General features: G+C 45.6%; 2 protein-coding genes across 6 annotated transcripts; both read left to right on the forward strand.

The window, feature by feature from the left end:
- Window positions 1–891: 891 nt before the first annotated feature.
- On the forward strand, window positions 892–4,493 carry slc35e3 (solute carrier family 35 member E3). Its single transcript, XM_061229455.1, has 5 exons — window positions 892–1,586; window positions 1,915–2,025; window positions 2,245–2,403; window positions 3,283–3,365; window positions 3,836–4,493. Exons 1-5 carry the CDS (start codon window positions 1,185–1,187, stop codon window positions 4,020–4,022), a joined length of 942 nt encoding a protein of 313 aa, XP_061085439.1. The 5' UTR covers window positions 892–1,184; the 3' UTR covers window positions 4,023–4,493.
- Window positions 4,494–6,884: 2,391 nt separating this feature from the next.
- mdm2 (MDM2 proto-oncogene) lies at window positions 6,885–17,125 on the forward strand. 5 transcript variants are annotated; one of them, XM_061229653.1, is made up of 11 exons: window positions 6,885–6,922; window positions 8,293–8,355; window positions 8,448–8,522; window positions 9,263–9,396; window positions 9,751–9,800; window positions 10,049–10,107; window positions 10,342–10,408; window positions 11,979–12,136; window positions 12,705–12,863; window positions 12,954–13,025; window positions 13,666–17,125. In XM_061229653.1, the coding sequence occupies exons 2-11, from the start codon at window positions 8,305–8,307 to the stop codon at window positions 14,218–14,220; spliced, it is 1,380 nt and encodes a 459-aa protein (XP_061085637.1). In that variant the 5' UTR covers window positions 6,885–6,922; window positions 8,293–8,304; the 3' UTR covers window positions 14,221–17,125. The 5 variants fall into 5 exon arrangements, with proteins under 5 accessions (XP_061085637.1, XP_061085636.1, XP_061085638.1 ...); XM_061229652.1 differs by lacking the exon at window positions 6,885–6,922 and adding an exon at window positions 6,960–7,441; XM_061229654.1 differs by lacking the exon at window positions 6,885–6,922 and adding an exon at window positions 7,469–7,956.
- Window positions 17,126–17,710: the final 585 nt, after the last annotated feature.

Consider the following 17,710-nt stretch of genomic DNA (forward strand, 5'->3'; position numbering starts at 1 on the left):
ATCCTTGTGCGTTCACTGATGTCAATGAATGACCCCAAGGGGTGTGTGGGAAATGTAGTGTATTATATTCTTCATGACAGAACATAAAAAAGCACACACACGGAGATCAGAATGTAGCATAGTGGCAAGAGTCATCCTGAGAATGGGCATGACCCTGGGGCCATCCTGAATACCACACCTGTTTGTTAATGAGACGTAGTCTTGACTTCCTGAAGCCTGAGATATCTCACTAACACGGGTCTTCTGCCCTGGAGAAACTGCAGTCCTGGAGGGCTTCAGAGTGAAGATTTTGGAGATTCCCATACAGTTTATCATCAATTCTGACCTTGGAATCAGTAAGTCAAGGAGGTCCTGGGTTCGAATCCCCGTCGGCCGGGGCCTCTCAGTGCGGAGTTTGCATGTTCTCCCCGTATACGGTTTCCTCCCACAGTCCAAAGGCATGCAGGTTAGGCTGATTGGAGAGTCTAAATTGACTATAGATATGAGTGTGTGAGTGAATGGCGTGTGTGCCCTGTGATGGACTGGCGACCAGTCCAGGGTGTATTCCTGCCTTTCGCCCAATGTATGCTGGGATAGGCTTCAGCCCCCTGTGGCCCTGTTCAGGATAAGCGGGTTAGGAGAATTAATGAATTAATGAATCAGTAAGTCTAACCAACCAGTGGTCTAAAGTAAGCACTTAGTACTTGACTTATTAACTTCACTGTTAGCTTAAACATTTCAATCTAGTTCTGGAATGAAATAATTACTGTGGTTTTGCCTGTAACCGTTCGCAATGTTTCAGATGAAACTAGCGCTTGCGGTTTTCCTGTGAACTTTTCAGTTTCGATTCTGTTTAATGTAGTACTCCACTCAACCGCTGGTGGTCACTGGAGGGCATTGACGTGGCGACGCTCCGACCTGCTGCAGCTCGATCGCGGCGCTTTTTATGTCGTCACCCAGTTCAGTTGGCGAGTTTTCGGTGTACTTAGCGCTCCTTGTAAATAAGAATGTGATTTAGTGATTTTACGTGCGAACGTTTACGTCCAGAATGTAGCGTATGTTTGGATACAAGTGTTACCTGGAGATCTTCGAGGACCAGTATATTGTCAGATGCGAGGCGGAACGGGGACATTTTTTCAGATTGGGAGAACTATTCACTACAAACTAACTACGAACGACATTGGCTACTTGGGTTTTGGCTAACCATGGCGACTCGACTCTCCGGCCTTTTTGCGAACAGTCGCATCGTGGCTGGTCTGTTAGTGAACTTACTTTCGTCCATATGCATCGTCTTCATCAACAAATGGATTTACGTTCATTATGGTTTCCCAAACATGACACTGACGCTGATTCATTTCGTGGTGACATGGCTAGGACTTTATGTATGCCAGAAATTGGATATATTTTCCCCAAAGAGCCTGAAACCTACCAAAATTGTCTGGTTGGCCCTAAGCTTCTGTGGATTCGTCGTATTCACAAACCTTTCCCTACAAAATAACACCATCGGCACCTACCAACTCGCAAAAGCAATGACAACCCCTGTCATCATTGTCATTCAAACACTGTACTATAAGAAAACGTTTTCTACCAAGATAAAATTAACGTTGGTGAGTAAAACCTGACAAATCCCCGTGTAGACTTGTTCTGACAGCTTGCACATAAACCTGACTTTCGTAGGAACATGTCTGTGTCCAGGTTATGTGTTTATCATGCGTATTAAAATGCAATGTTCAGCGTTAAATGCAGCTTGAGTATTACTTGCTTTCCTCTCGACTTGAAAAGATCCATTCAGGTGTAGTTATTACGGGACCAATGGTTCTCCCTAACAAGGCGGCCTTTGAGAAGCTGTGTATGAATGGCGTTTTTCTTTTTGCGTTACACCATTTCCGTCTTTCTGATTGGTCAGTGAGTAATTATGTAATCTTGGCTCGACAGGTCCCCATCACCCTGGGAGTGATACTCAACTCCTACTATGATGTGAGGTTTAACCTGCTGGGAATGACCTTTGCAACTTTAGGCGTTTTTGTTACTTCCTTGTATCAGGTGGTAAGTATTGTGCACTGTCACGGAATGTGAACGGTAGCAGCCTATCCGAGGTGAACGTCTTAATTCTTTTACAGCCGCAATCCTGCACTCGCACAGTGCAGCTAACGACCAGCTTTATGGTCTTAACACTCTCAAGCTTTGTGTCCTTCCCTTGCTCTCTACATCTCTCCCTCTATATCCCTGTCACCTTCCCCCTTCCCTCACCCCTCTCTCTGACAGTGGGTGGGTGCCAAGCAACATGAGCTCCAGGTGAACTCTATGCAGCTGCTGTACTACCAGGCGCCCATGTCTTCCGCCTTCCTGCTCACCCTGGTTCCATTCTTCGAGCCCCTGTCAGGAGCGGGGGGTATATTTGGGCCCTGGTCCTTGCCTGCACTGGTAAGAGCTCTGTGACCTTATCTTAATCACCTACAGAGTTGGCTCCCCCCTGTGAGGGGCATTGAGTAGCTCACAAAGGCATGTGCAGTAGCACAGTATATGCCAATTCTTAGTGTTTATCAAGAGATAATTGAGGCTCACTGGGGTATGTAGCTTTTTTCAGTTGTGTTTGGAATCCCCAAATTGTTTTTGTATTTTGTACATTATTATACTGTTCCCTGCACAGTGAGTGATCCACTTGAAAGTGGAACTGGTGGTGTGGTAATTTGATGTGATAACAGGGTCTGGATAAGATGGTACCAATCACAGTGCATACCAATACTTGCCCAAACTTGCCTTTAAACCAAACCTATTGCTGTGTTATCAAACCTCATTTTCTGCAAGAGGTTTGTCTCCTTATCCTTACCCTTCACTTCTCAGACTACTTTTGAAACATTCATAACAGTTTGTCTTTGCCTATAGCAGTGGCTCCCAAATTCAGCCCCCCCCCCTGTGTATGCTGGTTTTCGTTTTAACCATAATTGCAATCTCAGAATTTAATTTTGCTTAATTAGGTGCTTCAAGTTTAGAGGGATTGTGTAAGACACATGTAATTGTTTGCAATATAGCACAATATGAACTTTGTTAGGGAATTTTATTCGTCATGGCATGCATAGCTATTTCTGACATAACGTGGCTTACACAATCCCTCAAAACATGAAGCACCTAATGACACCAAATTACCTGCTTGTTAAAATTCTGAGATTGCAATTATGGCTGGAACGAAAACCAGCATACAGGGGGGCCCTGGGACTGAGTTTGGAAACCACTGGCCTGAAGAGACTTAGTGAGAATGGGGGGAGAAAAAACAACCTTTGCTAACTAAACTGTTGCTTCCAGGTTATGGTGATGACATCTGGGGTCATTGCTTTCCTGGTGAACCTGTCCATCTACTGGATCATTGGAAACACGTCTGCAGTCACGTATCCTTGTGCGTTCACTGGTGTCAATGAATGACCCCAAGGGGTGTGTGGGAAATGTAGTGTAATATAGATATTCTACATGACAGACCATAAAAAAGCACACACACACAGAGATCAGAATGTAGCATAGTGGTAAGAGTCATCCTGAGAATGGGCATGACCCTGGGGCCATCCTGAATACCACACCTGTTTGTTAATGAGACCGAGTCTTGACTTCTTGAAGCCGGAGATATCTCACGAACACGGGTCTTCTGCCCTGGAGAAACTGCAGTCCTGGAGGGCTTCAGAGTGCAGATTTTGGAGATTCCCATACAGTTTATCATATCAATTGTGATATGATCCCCCAACCCCTCTCCCCCCCCCCCCCCCCCCCCACACATCTTTACAGTATTGGTGTGTCCCTTCTTAATTAGGGGATCATTGCCTGGAAACTCACATGTGCATAATTCTTTAACATACCTGCGCTGCAGCTACAACATGTTTGGGCATTTCAAGTTCTGCATCACCCTGCTGGGAGGGTACGTCCTCTTCCAGGACCCCCTGTCTCTGCACCAGGGTGGGGGCATCCTCTGCACACTGGCGGGCATCCTGGCCTACACCCACTTCAAGCTGGCCGAACAGGAGGAGGGCAAGAGCCGGCTCGTCCAGAGACCCTGAGCCCTGAACGGCAAATGCAAATAGACTTGCCTCGCACACTGGGTAGCACAGGGAAACCAGGAAACGGGAAACAACATCCAGCTCAAAACACACACACACACACGGGAACAATCTCAAAACTTATGATGAAGCATACTGTACGCATGCAGGAAACTGAACTGTATTTCTCTTCAGCAAAAGCATAGGGGATTTAGGTTTTAGAAGCTAGTTTCTTGTAAACCTAGGATCATTGCTCCATAAATTATGTCTGATAATCAGGGAAAGTTTAATCAAGGAGAGTTATTTGAGGGGGTACAGACATGATGTAAGAAGCAAACGAGCTGTATTTGCCTTCAGCACAGTCCAAATGTTAAGTCCATTTTATTCATTATTTAATAATGCTGTAACCCCCCCCCCCCCCATACTTTGTGCTAAATGCATAAATGTATTTTTTTATAAAATATAATTGTGAAATATATATTTTTGAATGTATATTTGGCATTGTTTCTTGTAGTATAAATTCTTCTATGACTGTGGAGTGGTAAAAGTTGCCTTCACAGTTGTAGCAATGACTATGCAGAGGATCAAATGCAGTGGCTTCTGAAATGAAGAACAACATGGAAGAAACCAGGCTGCATGTGTACCTTCCCGATTGTGTAACTTGTCCTCGCTACCCAGGTTCAGCAATGACTGGAATTCTTAATATTCAACCAGAAAAGTTAGAAAAGGCCGCGTGAGATTCCTGGTGAACGGTGAACGTTTCTCAAGAGGCTCCTGCTCACCCTTCTCGTTCACTCTTAGGTATTGAGTTGTTTGCCCAAGATTTAGATCTTCAGGACTCTCTTCCGAGTGGGTTGGGGGAGTGCCCTGACAGTGTTGCCTACTTTGTTATCACGTCAGCCACTGCACTGATATAAAGGCACTGTTCATGTCAAACACGTTAAACCAGAGGTACATGTTGAGTAGGACAAGCTGTTGTGAATCTCTGACTTTGTGCCTGTATGCTCTCCACAACCCAGTCAGGGTCAGTACAAGAGGAAGCAGACGGTCCAAAAATGACACGACTGAATCGGGTCACTCTGTCATCACGTGTGCACTAAACCCAGTCATGCTCAACCGTCATCCCATGAAGGGTGAAGTCCACTAGACTGTGCTCAGCTTTCGACTTTCCATATCTTTGTGTCTCAAGTGCTTTCATAACACGGGCAATGCTTTTTTGACCTGTCTGGCATGGATCCTTGAACAATATGTTAAAAAAGAGAAATGGGGGAGGGGGAAACCCTGGTGGTCAGACAAGTAGACTCCCTCAAACTCTCCTTGCTTGGGGTTCTGCATATCTGGGTTATGTGGTATTAAAGTAGAGTGCTCTTCAGAGTATACAGTTCTCTTGCCAGTGTTTCTTTTTTTCCTTTGAAGGAGGAATATGCCCCGGCAAGTGCCGTTTAAAAGAAGTGGGAATTGAAGGCCTGAGTGTGGGGATGCAGGACGAAAGCACAGATGAGTGGCTGTTTAAAAATGCTGTTTAAAAATACCCTCACAGTGATCTGCTGTACTGGAATGCTGTGGTCTGGGGTTGTAGGCAGCCTTGCGTGTGCTTATATTGTCGGTCCACAGAGTCAGCGTTTCCATTACTGCCCTTGCACTTAAGACAAATAGCAAATACTCCACAATCATGTCTTAGCCTTTGCACTCAGGCTGCTTCGGTTGATAAGGTTCATCACATGTTTATAAAGTGATCCTGTGGCTCCATTTGTCAATTCTGTCAGTGACAACTGAGCCTTGCCATACCTCACCCCAGAGAATCTCATCACAGTATCTTTCAAGCTTCTGTAATGGCTTCTCATTCCTAAAGAGTGATTATGGTCTCTCAAAGAATTCTTGATTTAATCTTTGCAAAACAATGGTGGTTCATACAACGCAAACTTAATGAAATTATTAATCAATTACTTCATTTGCTACCTTTTGTGGGAATTATTTTGTATATTTAATCCTCATGCTCATACAGTAGGAGTTATTTTTTTTTTTTTTGGTCACATTAAGTAAATTATACAAAAGCAGCTAATAATAGTAATTACCACGTCAACTGAATCAATTTCACATGTCCAAACTTGTTGAGAATGAATGAACAGCAAATGAACATAGTGTTCTGAGGAAGAAAAAAAAAAAGACTTGACTCATCCTCAATGAGTCATTTTCACTCCAGATAGAGGATGCTAAAGAAAACCAAAATATGAATATTGTTGAGAAGTGATGCTACAGTTACAGAAATGAAAATGATAATCATTGTTTATTTGTAACCATTACATGTGGAATACATGTTTGTTTTTTTTTTGGGGGGGGGGGGGGGGTTTAATAAAGAAAATTTAAAATATTGCTTCCAATTTACATGAGTAGCAGTGCCAGATATTCACAAAACGCCTAGCTTCTAAGACTTTGATCAAGTTTTTTTTTTAAAGTGTGAATTCTCTCTTGGTTCCTGAACTTTTGTAAGGGGTAAAAAACGGTTAAAGGAAAAAAGAAAAGAAAAAACAAGTCTGAAAAGCCAGTCAAATCTCTCACAAAAAGGTTGTTATATCTCAGACAAACTGTGACATTAATTTCACATTAATCATGTGAAATCATAATTTGCATATGAAGATACACACTGATAAAGACATTAGAATTCACAGTTTACTGCTGTTTGAGCAAAATTGGTGAATACTCAGCTAATTTGAACATGTTTTTATAATATAATCCATTGTTAATTGGCACTGGAGTAACTTACTCAGTAAGTTATAAAAAATAATAATCATGTAACATGATGTACTTTCGCGTCACATGGAAAAAAATGTCTCCTCGAGCAGAATCGACCGTTGGAATTTAAATCATATCGACTACAACCAGTCAACCACCAGGGGCGACAAAGTCTCCACACACTATCGGTGAGTAAATTAAGAGGTCTTCTCATCGTTCGGATGAGAAATTGTTCATTTATACATTTAGTTTAACTTTAAAAATAGTCATTCGTTTTCATAGATAGTAATTATAACTTCACCCGCATATCGCCGTAATTGGTTCATCTCCTCGGTTTTCATAGACTAGCTGGTCAGGCATTTTCTGCAAGGCCCAATAGCTAGCGTGAAGCCTCCGGATTTTCCTCACACCAGGCTCGGCATTAAATTCGGAAGTAACTTATAAGTACAGAATAAGATACCTAGCTACATAAGCGCCGGGGAAATTGTACATGTATTGTACAATTGTACATTTTTCGTAATTGCCCCAGCAGTGGCCGAAATTGATGTTAGCTAACGTTAGCCAGCTTATACACACGGTGTTAAGCGTAGCTAATGTAAACACACATGCTAACTAGTCTTTAGTTGGCTAACGTTAGACTAGCTGGATATTAACGTTACCCGAAGATGGTTAACGTTACCGTAAGGCAACTGTTGCTAGGTGCAGTGGTATGTTGTGTTTTTTAGTTTACTAACGTTAGCCAGTTAGCTCGCTAGTGAGCCACGTAACAGATAACGTTATATCTGCACTGGAAACGTTAACAAACTTTCTATTCAGCCAAATCTAAAATCTGCTTGTCGCAAAAAAACGGTTAGCTAACTATGATTCGGTATAACTATATATATAACTTCGTTGATAGCCACCTAGCTAACTACCGCAAAAGTATAGCTGTTATTGATTTAAAGATAAAAAGACTTTGATTAAAAGATAGCTAGCTAAATTAATGCTTGATAAAATAAACAAATGTTGCGCCGAACCAGCCTGGGTCAGGTCCTTCACATGTCAAATTGCACATAGTTCTTTGTTTTCTGAAGCCGTAACCTGCCTTGCATGTCAGTCGGACAGCCCTGTTATTAATACAATGGGTGCCGCTGCACACGGTGTGTTGTGTGCAGAAGTCGGGCATGCCCGGGCATATCCGTCCAAACTAGCAGTCAATGTGCCGCCGCGTCCCCGCCGCTAGGTGAGTCAGCTACTAGCGCGCTGGTCATGCTTCGACATGTCAATCGTCTATTCGCCGGCTTTCCACGCCCAATCGCAGAAACGGCCAAAGCGAATCTAGCCCTGACATGTCTCTCCGTGCCTATTTAAAATCGGCTGGCGTCAGTGAAGTAGTTTCCTTTTGCGCGCAGACGAGCTCTAGCACTTTATGTACAGTTTAAGACTTTATAGATGTGTATATAATATATCATTATTTATTAAGGTAGGTTTTGCTTTGAGAACGTCTCCTGGATGCCTTCCAATTCTGATGCTGTACTGTATACGAAGTTAAATTTCTGTTTTCTCTCCATGGATACAGGTAACAGACAGAATGGCAACGGAAAATTGTTTGAGCAGTTCCCAAATGAACGACGAGAAACTAGTAAGTACTTCGCGTTTGTGCATTGTTGAATTTGAATGTCTTGTCAGCAGTTGCATTGACAGACATTAATGGTTGTGAATATGTGTCTGCAGGTAAGAGCCAAAGTGCAGCTGCAGACTCTGCTGCAGCTTGCAGGTGCCAACAAGGACATTTTCACCCTGAAGGAGGTAAGAGATCACCTGACAACCAGACAGGTTCCTATTGTAAAAGTTGAGCGTATTCTATTAGTATTAAGTAAAACACAAAAAAACAGATTCATTGGCTTTGGTGATTGGCATCCACCAAGTGCTGTACAAGTGCTGGAGACAGTCTCATTTATTTTCTTTCTTGTATTGCTGATCTAATGGGACCACAATTTCCTATTTGGATGCGTTTTCTCTGGCTGTTAGAAGTATACTAAGGTTAAAATGTGTGATCTGGAACTGTGGAAGTCATGCAAGGTAGAACTGGAGGTATGCTGATAGAACTAGGTATACTTATTTTGTATAATAAGTAGGATGACTATTGTTCTTAGGTTTATTTTAGAGTACCACAAGGAAGGGACTGGTTTGTCATTTGGCAGAGGGGAATGTGTGAATCATCATTTGATATACCACAACAGTATTAGTCATGGGGTGCAGTCTATGACTTGCAATTTGAATGATGTGGTTCTGATGTCTGAACAGAAGTTTTGGTTTTTTTGGGGGGGGCGGGGGGGGGGGGTTTTGCATTCGCTCATGTAACTTGTCTCTGTTTCGTTATGAACTCAGTCCTCTGAAAATGCTTCCATGAACCTAAATGTCTGGACCTATATGCAAACAGTGGGGCCGATCCCTCCAGACCGATGGACCCCCCACGGTTGCCTCTCATCAGCTGACTGAATTGATTTCCCTTTAAAGAGCCCTTTCTGTTTGCTTTTGCGCCGTAGGTCATGTTCTACCTGGGGCAGTACATCATGAGCAAGCAGCTCTACGACAAGAGGCAGCAGCACATCGTGCATTGTGCTGACGACGCCCTGGGTGCCGTACTGGGGGTGGACAGCTTCTCAGTGAAGGAGCCCCGGTGTGTTTCTGTCCCGCGTCGGGGGGGGGGGGGGTGCAGCTGTTCCCAAAGTCCCCTGGGAGGGGAGCTGGAGACAGGTGGCTGAGACCAGAACAGCTGGGCCCGCCGGCAGCTGTCTGGCCCTCTCTGCCTGTCTCTGCAAAAATAAATAAAATAAATCTGCATTGATTGCCCAAATGATGATGATGATGATGATGTCGTCAATAATAAGAATAATGAGAAACATAATATTGTTGCCGCTCTCGAGTGCTTCAGAATGGTTGGAACCCACACAGGCCATGGACCTTCAGATGTGGAAAGTGGCTGAAACTGAAACCGTCTCAGTATCTAACTTTTGTAAAATGTTTATTTCAGAGTCCTTTATGCTATGATCTCCAAAAACTTGATCGCTGTCAAAAACCCAGGTAATTAGCGTATTCAGATTTTGTTTCAGTGGTGCTGTTAGATATGATTTATTCCAGATAAACAATACCTTAAACAATGCCATAAAATGACATTTTTCACTTGCATTCCCATGACAAACCATGTGATGCACATATTGGCTAGTTGGCTGTATAAGAAGCGTTTGCGTGTGTTGGTGTTTTCGAACAAGGCGTTAAAAGCATGATTCGTGGGGTTTTAATTCGTCCTGTGCCTTTGGCCTTTCTTGCAGATTCCCAATCTGCATTCACAGAACCACGGAGTCAGAGTGAGCCGGACCGAGGGCCCGAGGTAAGGAGGCGTATTATTAAAGTTATCATCTATACATTCACGCCAAGATCATGTATCTGTATAATACCTGCCGTCCAGTCCAAGAGCACTCGAGTTTCCGGCCGTTGGCTGTTCCGTTGCGCTTCCACGTCCCGTCTAGATCTGACCGCTGCAGTTGGGTTTTTGGCCGTGATTTCTCCGGAAGCGCTGAGCTTTTCCTTGTTGACGTTTCTGACCACGCTTCTCCGTTGCCAGGAAACGGACTCGGACTCGCAGTCATCTACCTCAGGGCGGAGGAGGAGGAGGAGGAGCAGTGACCCTGGTGAGAGAGCCCACTTCCTTGCCTGCTGCTGTGACTGCTAAGGCAGGACTAGTTTCTCCCAATAGCTCGTTTCCAGGTAGCGCACATCTATTCTCACGAGCACGTGCTCCCGAAGCGGGGGAAGGAGCGCCCGGGGAGGTGTCCTCTCTCTTCTGCTTTGGCTGACGGTGAACAATTCGCGGGTCCTGACCAATTGGGAGAGGGAGTTTGTTATCGCTGCGCGTTCCAGTGCTCTGCAAGGCACGAGTGAAGCTCGGTTGCAGTCGTGCAGGCAGGCCCCAGACGTAGCCGGGGCGTGGAGGGGGGACTAAACTGGCTGAAGGCGCTGCCTGTTTTAGCTCAGCGGTGTTGCTCAGCAGGCTGGGCTGTCCTGTGAAGAGCCTGGCTAGCGGTACAGGACACCGGGAGGGGAAGACGCCAGGCCACAAAAGGGCAGTGTGTTTTGGGGCCGGGCCCATTAGCCTGAGGTACACTGTGGTCTGCCGGGAGCCGGGAACGCGCTCAGATGACCGCTTTGCATCGTGTGATCTCCTTCGCTGGGTAAACAGCCGCACAAAGAGGACTTGTTTACCGAACAGACGGCGGACTCAGCAGCGCCCAGAATCGCCGCCGTCAGCTGCATCAGCACCAGGAATAGCATTCCGCTTGTGGGTGCAAATCGTTCTGATCTTAAAGCGGAACTACCGTCTCAGACCAGTTCAAGTTCTGAATGCAGTGAAACTGAAAAATGCTGCAATTACACAGTGTAGCATGAAGGATTCCAAATATTTTTTATTTAACCAGGAAAACCCAATATAAGATACAAACTCCCTTTTACCAGGTTATCATCAAGTTTGGGGATGTTGCCGTATCTTATCCGAAAAGGGCCAGCGTGGGTGTGGGTTCTTGTTTTAGCCCTGTGCTTTGACACTTGGCTGTACTGATTAAAGGTCTTGGTTGAATTTATTGATTTGATGAATTGTTGTGTTGTATTAAACAAGAACCTGCACCTACGCTGGTGCTTTTCGGATAAGATATGACAACCCACTGGTGTTAATGTTGAGTTGGGGATGGGGTGAGAGTGCATTCCTGAAGCACTATCAGTGTGCTGAGATCTGAGCTGAGCTCCTGGCTGTGTCAGTGTGCTGAGATCTGAGCTCCTGGCTGTGTCAGTGTGCTGAGATCTGAGTTCCTGGTTGTGTCAGTGTGCTGAGATCTGAGTTCCTGGTTGTGTCAGTGTGCTGAGATCTGAGTTCCTGGTTGTGTCAGTGTGCTGAGATCTGAGTTCCTGGTTGTGTCAGTGTGCTGAGATCTGAGTTCCTGGCTGTGTCAGTGTGCTGAGATCTGAGTTCCTGGCTGTGTCAGTGTGCTGAGATCTGAGTTCCTGGCTGTGTCAGTGTGCTGAGATCTGAGTTCCTGGCTGTGTCAGTGTGCTGAGATCTGAGCTCCTGGCTGTGTCAGTGTGCTGAGATCTGAGCTCCTGGCTGTGTCAGTGTGCTGAGATCTGAGCTCCTGGCTGTGTCAGTGTGCTGAGATCTGAGCTCCTGGCTGTGTCAGTGTGCTGATAGCTGTGCTGTCCCCTCTCTCCCAGCAGGAACGTCCACGGAGTGCGAGGCGAGCGATCGGCGGAAGAGGCAAAAGTCGGACAGCTTCAGCCTGACGTTTGACGACAGCTTGTCCTGGTACGTGATCGGCGGCCTGCGGCACGACCAGGGGAGCAGCGAGTCTTTGGACTCCAGGAGCAATACTGTAAGTGTGCGTGTGTGAGACTGTAGTGTGTGTCTGTGAGACTGTAGTGTGTGTGTGTGTGTGTGTGTGTGTGTGTGTGTGTGTGAGAGAGAGACTGTAGTGTGTGTGTGTGTATGAGACTGTAGTGTGTGTGTGTGTGTGTGTGTGTGAGAGAGAGACTGTAGTGTGTGTGTGTGTATGAGACTGTAGTGTGTGTGTGTGTGTGTGTGTGTGTGTGTGAGAGAGAGACTGTAGTGTGTGTGTGTGTATGTGAGACTGTAGTGTGTGTGTGTGTGTGTGTGAGAGAGAGACTAGTGTGTGTGTATGTATGTGAGACTGTAGTGTGTGTGTGTGTGTGTGTGTGTGTGTGTGAGAGAGAGACTAGTGTGTGTGTGTGTATGTGAGACTAGTGTGTGTGTGTGTGTGTGTGTGTGTGAAGAGACTGTAGTGTATGTGAGACTGTAGTGTGTCTCTGTGAGACTGTAGTGTGTCTCTGTGAGACTGTAGTGCTGCTGTGCCAGTCAGGAAGGCCTGGCGCTCTCTGCCTCTGCAGTGCTGTAACAGCAGCCCCCCCGTCTCTCCTCCACAGGAAGTAGGTGTTTCTGGTTGCGAGGACTCGGACGAGAGCGTTAGTCAGGACTCCGACTCCGACTGCGACAACTTCAGCGTGGAGTTCGAGGTGGAGTCCATGGACTCAGACGCCTACAGCGAGAACGACGAGGCGTCGGTGGTGTCGGACGTGGAAGAGGTCTCCTTTTCCGCCGTTCTGCCACGCGGGAGGAGGGGAGGGTCTCCCAGCCCCCGGCGCCCGGTCTCACTGCCGCTCTGTGCTCCACAGGTGTACGAGGTCACCATCTTCGAGGGCGACGACGAGGACTCCTTCGACGAGGACACCGAGATCACGGAGGCAGTAAGTGCCAGCAGTTTCTGAAATTATTATTATTATTTTTTTGTGGTGGATTGTTGTTCCTTTTCAGTGGTCGAAATGTGTGTTTGGCATGTCCTGTTCAAGGCGCAAGATGTTGCTTGTTTTAGCATGATGTGTCCAGAATATTGTCTGTATTATAGGAAATGTGAATGCAAGTTTTGGATAATTGACACCGAGGGCCTATGTTTTCCTGTCGGTGTTGTATTGGAACCAAAAACAATTCCTATAGAGATTAGAGTGTCTAAAAATAATAATTCCACAGACTAGGGCTGGGGTGTCAAAGGGCCGCAGTGTCTGCTGGTTTTTGTGGTTTCCTTTCAATCGGCAGCCAATTAAGGCCTTGAGAACAAGGTGTGTGGACTCTTTAGCCAATGAAGATGCATCTCCCGTGCTGAAACACACCAAAAACCAGCAGACACAGCAGTCCCTCCAGGACTAGGGTTTGACACCCCTGGACTAGAGACTGTGGATTTGTTTCTAGGGTAACTTTGAGCTTTAGGTCTTGTGTTTTTGGCGTATGCTCATTTTTAGACTCATTCTGCTGTGGTATAGAAGTAGTTGTAGTTTACTTGGTGACGTGTGTGTTGTAGCAGCAATGCAGTCTGACCCTGTTCTGTATCAGGACTACTGGAAGTGCTCCAGCTGTGAAGAGCTGAACCCCCCGCTCCCCCGTCACTGCAACCGCTGCTGGACCCTGCGGCAGGACTGGCTCCCCGACCCCGAACCCCGAGCCCTGCCCTGCAAGCCCTCCCCCCCCGACAGCGGCGCGGAGGAGGGGGCGGACCTCCCCAGCAGTGACGCGGAGGAGGGCCTGGACGTCCCCGACGGCAAGCGGCCCCGCTCCCCGCTCGCCACGCTGCCCCAGGAGGACTCGGCCTGCGGCTCCCAGGAGCCCCAGTCCCAGCCCTCCACCTCGGGCGCCGGCAGCGCCCCCTGCAGCCAGGACGAGGCCCCCGAACTGCTGCGCTTCAACAGCCTGGAGGCCTGCCTGCCGGCCAGCTGCCTGGAGCCCTGCGTCATCTGCCAGAGCCGGCCCAAGAACGGCTGCATCGTGCACGGCCGCACCGGCCACCTCATGGCCTGCTACACCTGCGCCAAGAAGCTGAAGAACCGCAACAAGCTCTGCCCCGTGTGCCGGGAGCCCATCCAGTCCGTGGTGCTGACCTACCTGAGCTGAGCTCCCCTCTCCTCCTCCTCCTCCCCCCCCCTACCAACAGCACTGAGACCCTCACGCTCGTGTACACCATAGATATTTCTGTTTGTCTGTTGATGCTCAATAAAAAGTTGAACTGTATGTCAAAAGCGAGGTACCTGTTCTCACGTTTGCTCCAGAGTGCATCTGTTAGACGAGGCACGTGTTTGGTTGGGCGCAGTGTGGCTGTGGACCAATAGTTAGGTTGGTTGCCCAGCAACATTGCCCGTCTTACAACTATTTAGTTTGTATTTTAGAGATTAATTGTTGCAATGTACTATAATAAAACCGTCAGGACATAATTTAATCTAAAACATTTATCCTCTATCCTTGTGCATGATACTAATAATATGGAAGATGGTGCAGTAAAAATGGAAGGGATTTTTGTTGAGGAGAGATCCACCTTCCCAACAGTAAAGGGTCCTGATGTTTAAGCTGTTAAAGGGCTAGATTTCAGACCTGCACGTCTCGAGATAGAATGCCGGAGCACTCACTGTTTTGCGTAGTCGCTGATCATAATGATATTTATTATTTGTTTGTTTCGCCTTGCACACGCGATGAAAAGGCAGCCTCACAGGGTTAATATCGCGCTTCGCTGAAGTCGGCGTGACATTAGCCTTTTGTTGTTCGCTCTGTCTGCTGCCCGGAGAACGGCAGGTTACCAGGGACCTCTTTATTAAAACTCAGGGAACATGCCCCAACCTGTCTGCCACCCAGACTGCTGTCTGGCTGCACCTCGCATCGCCAAAGCACTGTTCTTACAGGAGCTCAGAGCTCTGTATGCCCGAGAAGCCAAAGGATTGTTTCTCTTTCTTTTAGGGGGTGGAAGGGCGGAGGAGTTGGGTGGCTCTTCTTGGTCGATGATGATCCTTCATCTCCTATTATCTCGGAAATTTTGAAAAACCGGAAGCAATGAAAAGCATTGGAAGTGATGTGGTTTTATTTATGTTTTTGTGGGGTATGATATATAGTGGGGTTTTTTTTTTAATTGTTTTTTTTTTTTAAGAGTTGTTTGCTGTGGGGTGATTCATTTTGGGATGCGCTCTTGTAAGGGGGGGCTGCATCCTTTTTTTTGTCAGAACACACTTTCAGTTTCCAAGGTAACTAGCTCATCTCTTACGATACGACGCGTTGCAGCTTCAGAAATTAAACTAGGCACACCTCAGTAACTCCTAAAATTCTGTCTTTAGAGCAAACTGTAACATGAATTTATGAAATTAATAACTCTTTACCTGTTGGGTATAGAAAAATGTTACAATCGGATGTTAACTCCTTAGCCTGTATTCACACGTGATGTCAAAGCTGCTGTAATTTTATTTATTCCTCCGTTGCTTGGAGCGCCCCCTCCTTGTCAAATGATGTAAGTAACAACAGGTCCTTAACGGAGACTTAATGGTTTATTAGTAGAGTCAGGGGTGTTACTGCTAGGTTGGGGGAAAAAAGCCTGCATTCACACCAGCCCTTCCTGTGTCAGATTGAGTGATCTCTGATGTAGACCCATGTGCTGATTGGTCCATATTATGGGAAGCAGAATGTTAATTGGCTGGAGCAGCTTTGCTGGTCACGTGTGAATGCAGTCTGAGACGGGCTGATTCAGTAACGACGGGACTGCTGTGGCGTCTAGGGAATGTTTACACAAATCGTAAAACTGCACATGTATCTTTGTGAATTCCTCTTCAGATGCCTTACATTTGTGATTAAGATGTAAAAAAATTTATATATTTGTATGCTTTATTTTGTAATTAAACATAGAAGTTGTGGATTATTATTATTCTTTTTTTTTTTTTTTTTTGCACCATCAGTTTTTCAGTTCTGTCTTAATCTGTGTATGTGCAATCATTGTACATTTTGCCTGGTGGTGGCCTGATTCAGTCACTGAAAATATTTTTTTTTCAATGAAAACCCTTTTTCAATAATTATTGAAGGCTTTTTTTTTTTTTTCTGTGTTAATTTAATCTTCACAGTGTTTGTAACACGAAGGTTGGGTTCTGTTATGTGCCTATTTATGTATGAGGTATATATATATTTTGTCTTTATATGTCTGTAATGTATATCTTCGTTGTCAGTTGTATTTGTCAAACACACATTAACTGTGTCTATAGTTCTTAAAATACAGGTTGTAAATCATTAACCTTAGTGTGAAAAGGCACATACTGTTAAAATACATAATATTTTCACTTTTGAATTCACTCATTCGAGTGACAATGTTAAACCACTCCAGTTGGTCTACTACTATTATACGTGGCCAGAATTTTCTCTGCACTCATAACACATTGTTTCCTGGTTGAATGTTCCAGAATGTGTCTTTCAAAAGTAGCACATTTTGTAAATGGCAGGCATTTTTCTAGCGCCTTTATCCAAAGCGCTGTACAATTGATGCTTCTCCATTCACCCATTCATACACACACACACACACCGACGGCGATTGGCTGCCATGCAAGGCCCCAACCAGCTCGTCAGGGCCATTTGGGGATTAGGTGTCTTGCTCAGGGACACTTTGACACAGCACGGGCGGGGGATCAAACCGGCAACCCTCCGACTGCCAGACGACTGCTCTTACAGCCTGAGCCATGTCTTTGTTGCTGACGGTGCTTCATTAACATTCTCACCGTCTTGTTCCTACATGCTTAGTGAGTGGAATACGACGTGCTAGTTCTGTGCATGTGGATTTCTAGTTTCTCAAAGACATGTTTATGTACAACTGAACTACCCCTATTTTGATTTATTCTTAAAATATTAACTTTCTCTTTGTGACTTTTTGTTCAGTGATTTCCCTTTTTCTGTTCTGGTCACGTTCAAAGTGTGTTCTGAGTATGATGATTTTTCTGTTTCATTCTGTTTTGCCATGTCTGCTGTTGGCCCTAGAAATAAAGCATGTTGTTTTATCATTCCTGCTGGTACCGTTTTAAACTGGAGGGTAGGATTCTCCATCACACATGTATAACTCATGTATTGACAACTGCCAGCAAGACAAAAACTGAGCTTGAGGAACCATGTGATCTTGTACATTATGTTTTTTGTAAGTGAAGACATTTTGAGCAGATGACCTCTGGGCAGGTATTTTGGATGAGTGAACAAACTTGCTAGCTTCAGGTCTCCTCTGCAGAATCCTAAGTAGCCTGGAAACTCAAGTTCAGCTTCTTTATTGCTGTCACTGGGTCCTCTCCTCTCCCTGTTCTTTTCCAATTTTGGTCTTTATAATTAGAGGCTTCTCTGTTTGTGATCGATATCGGCGTGACATGTCTTGGGAAGTGCCCGAGTTCAGAAACCTGCATTCCAGGGTGGGTAATTTCTGCGCGTTATCCGCGAGTGGATTTTGCACGTTGTCCATTGCCACGCAGGTCTGATTCTGGAAGTTTCCTAATTACTGTTGTTGCAGTTTGTTTTGACGCTGCTATGGATCTCTTTCCAGTGCACAGGGCCCTGTTCTTCCCTTCACTGCCAAGCACATTGAATCTGGATCCTCGTCACTGGC

This window comes from Conger conger, chromosome 19, assembly GCF_963514075.1.
Source record: "Conger conger chromosome 19, fConCon1.1, whole genome shotgun sequence".
In the NCBI taxonomy this organism is placed as follows: Eukaryota; Metazoa; Chordata; class Actinopteri; order Anguilliformes; family Congridae; genus Conger; species Conger conger.

Coding starts and splice junctions, on each gene's coding strand:
- slc35e3 (XM_061229455.1), top strand. CDS start 1,185: ATGGCGACTCGACTCTCCGGCCTTTTTGCGAACAGTCGCATCGTGGCT. Junction 1,587..1,914: donor CCAAGATAAAATTAACGTTG/GTGAGTAAAACC, acceptor TTGGCTCGACAG/GTCCCCATCACCCTGGGAGT. Junction 2,026..2,244: donor TTACTTCCTTGTATCAGGTG/GTAAGTATTGTG, acceptor TCTCTCTGACAG/TGGGTGGGTGCCAAGCAACA.
- mdm2 (XM_061229650.1), top strand. CDS start 8,143: ATGTACAGTTTAAGACTTTATAGATGTGTATATAATATATCATTATTT. Junction 10,409..11,978: donor GAGGAGGAGCAGTGACCCTG/GTGAGAGAGCCC, acceptor CCTCTCTCCCAG/CAGGAACGTCCACGGAGTGC. Junction 12,137..12,704: donor TGGACTCCAGGAGCAATACT/GTAAGTGTGCGT, acceptor TCTCCTCCACAG/GAAGTAGGTGTTTCTGGTTG.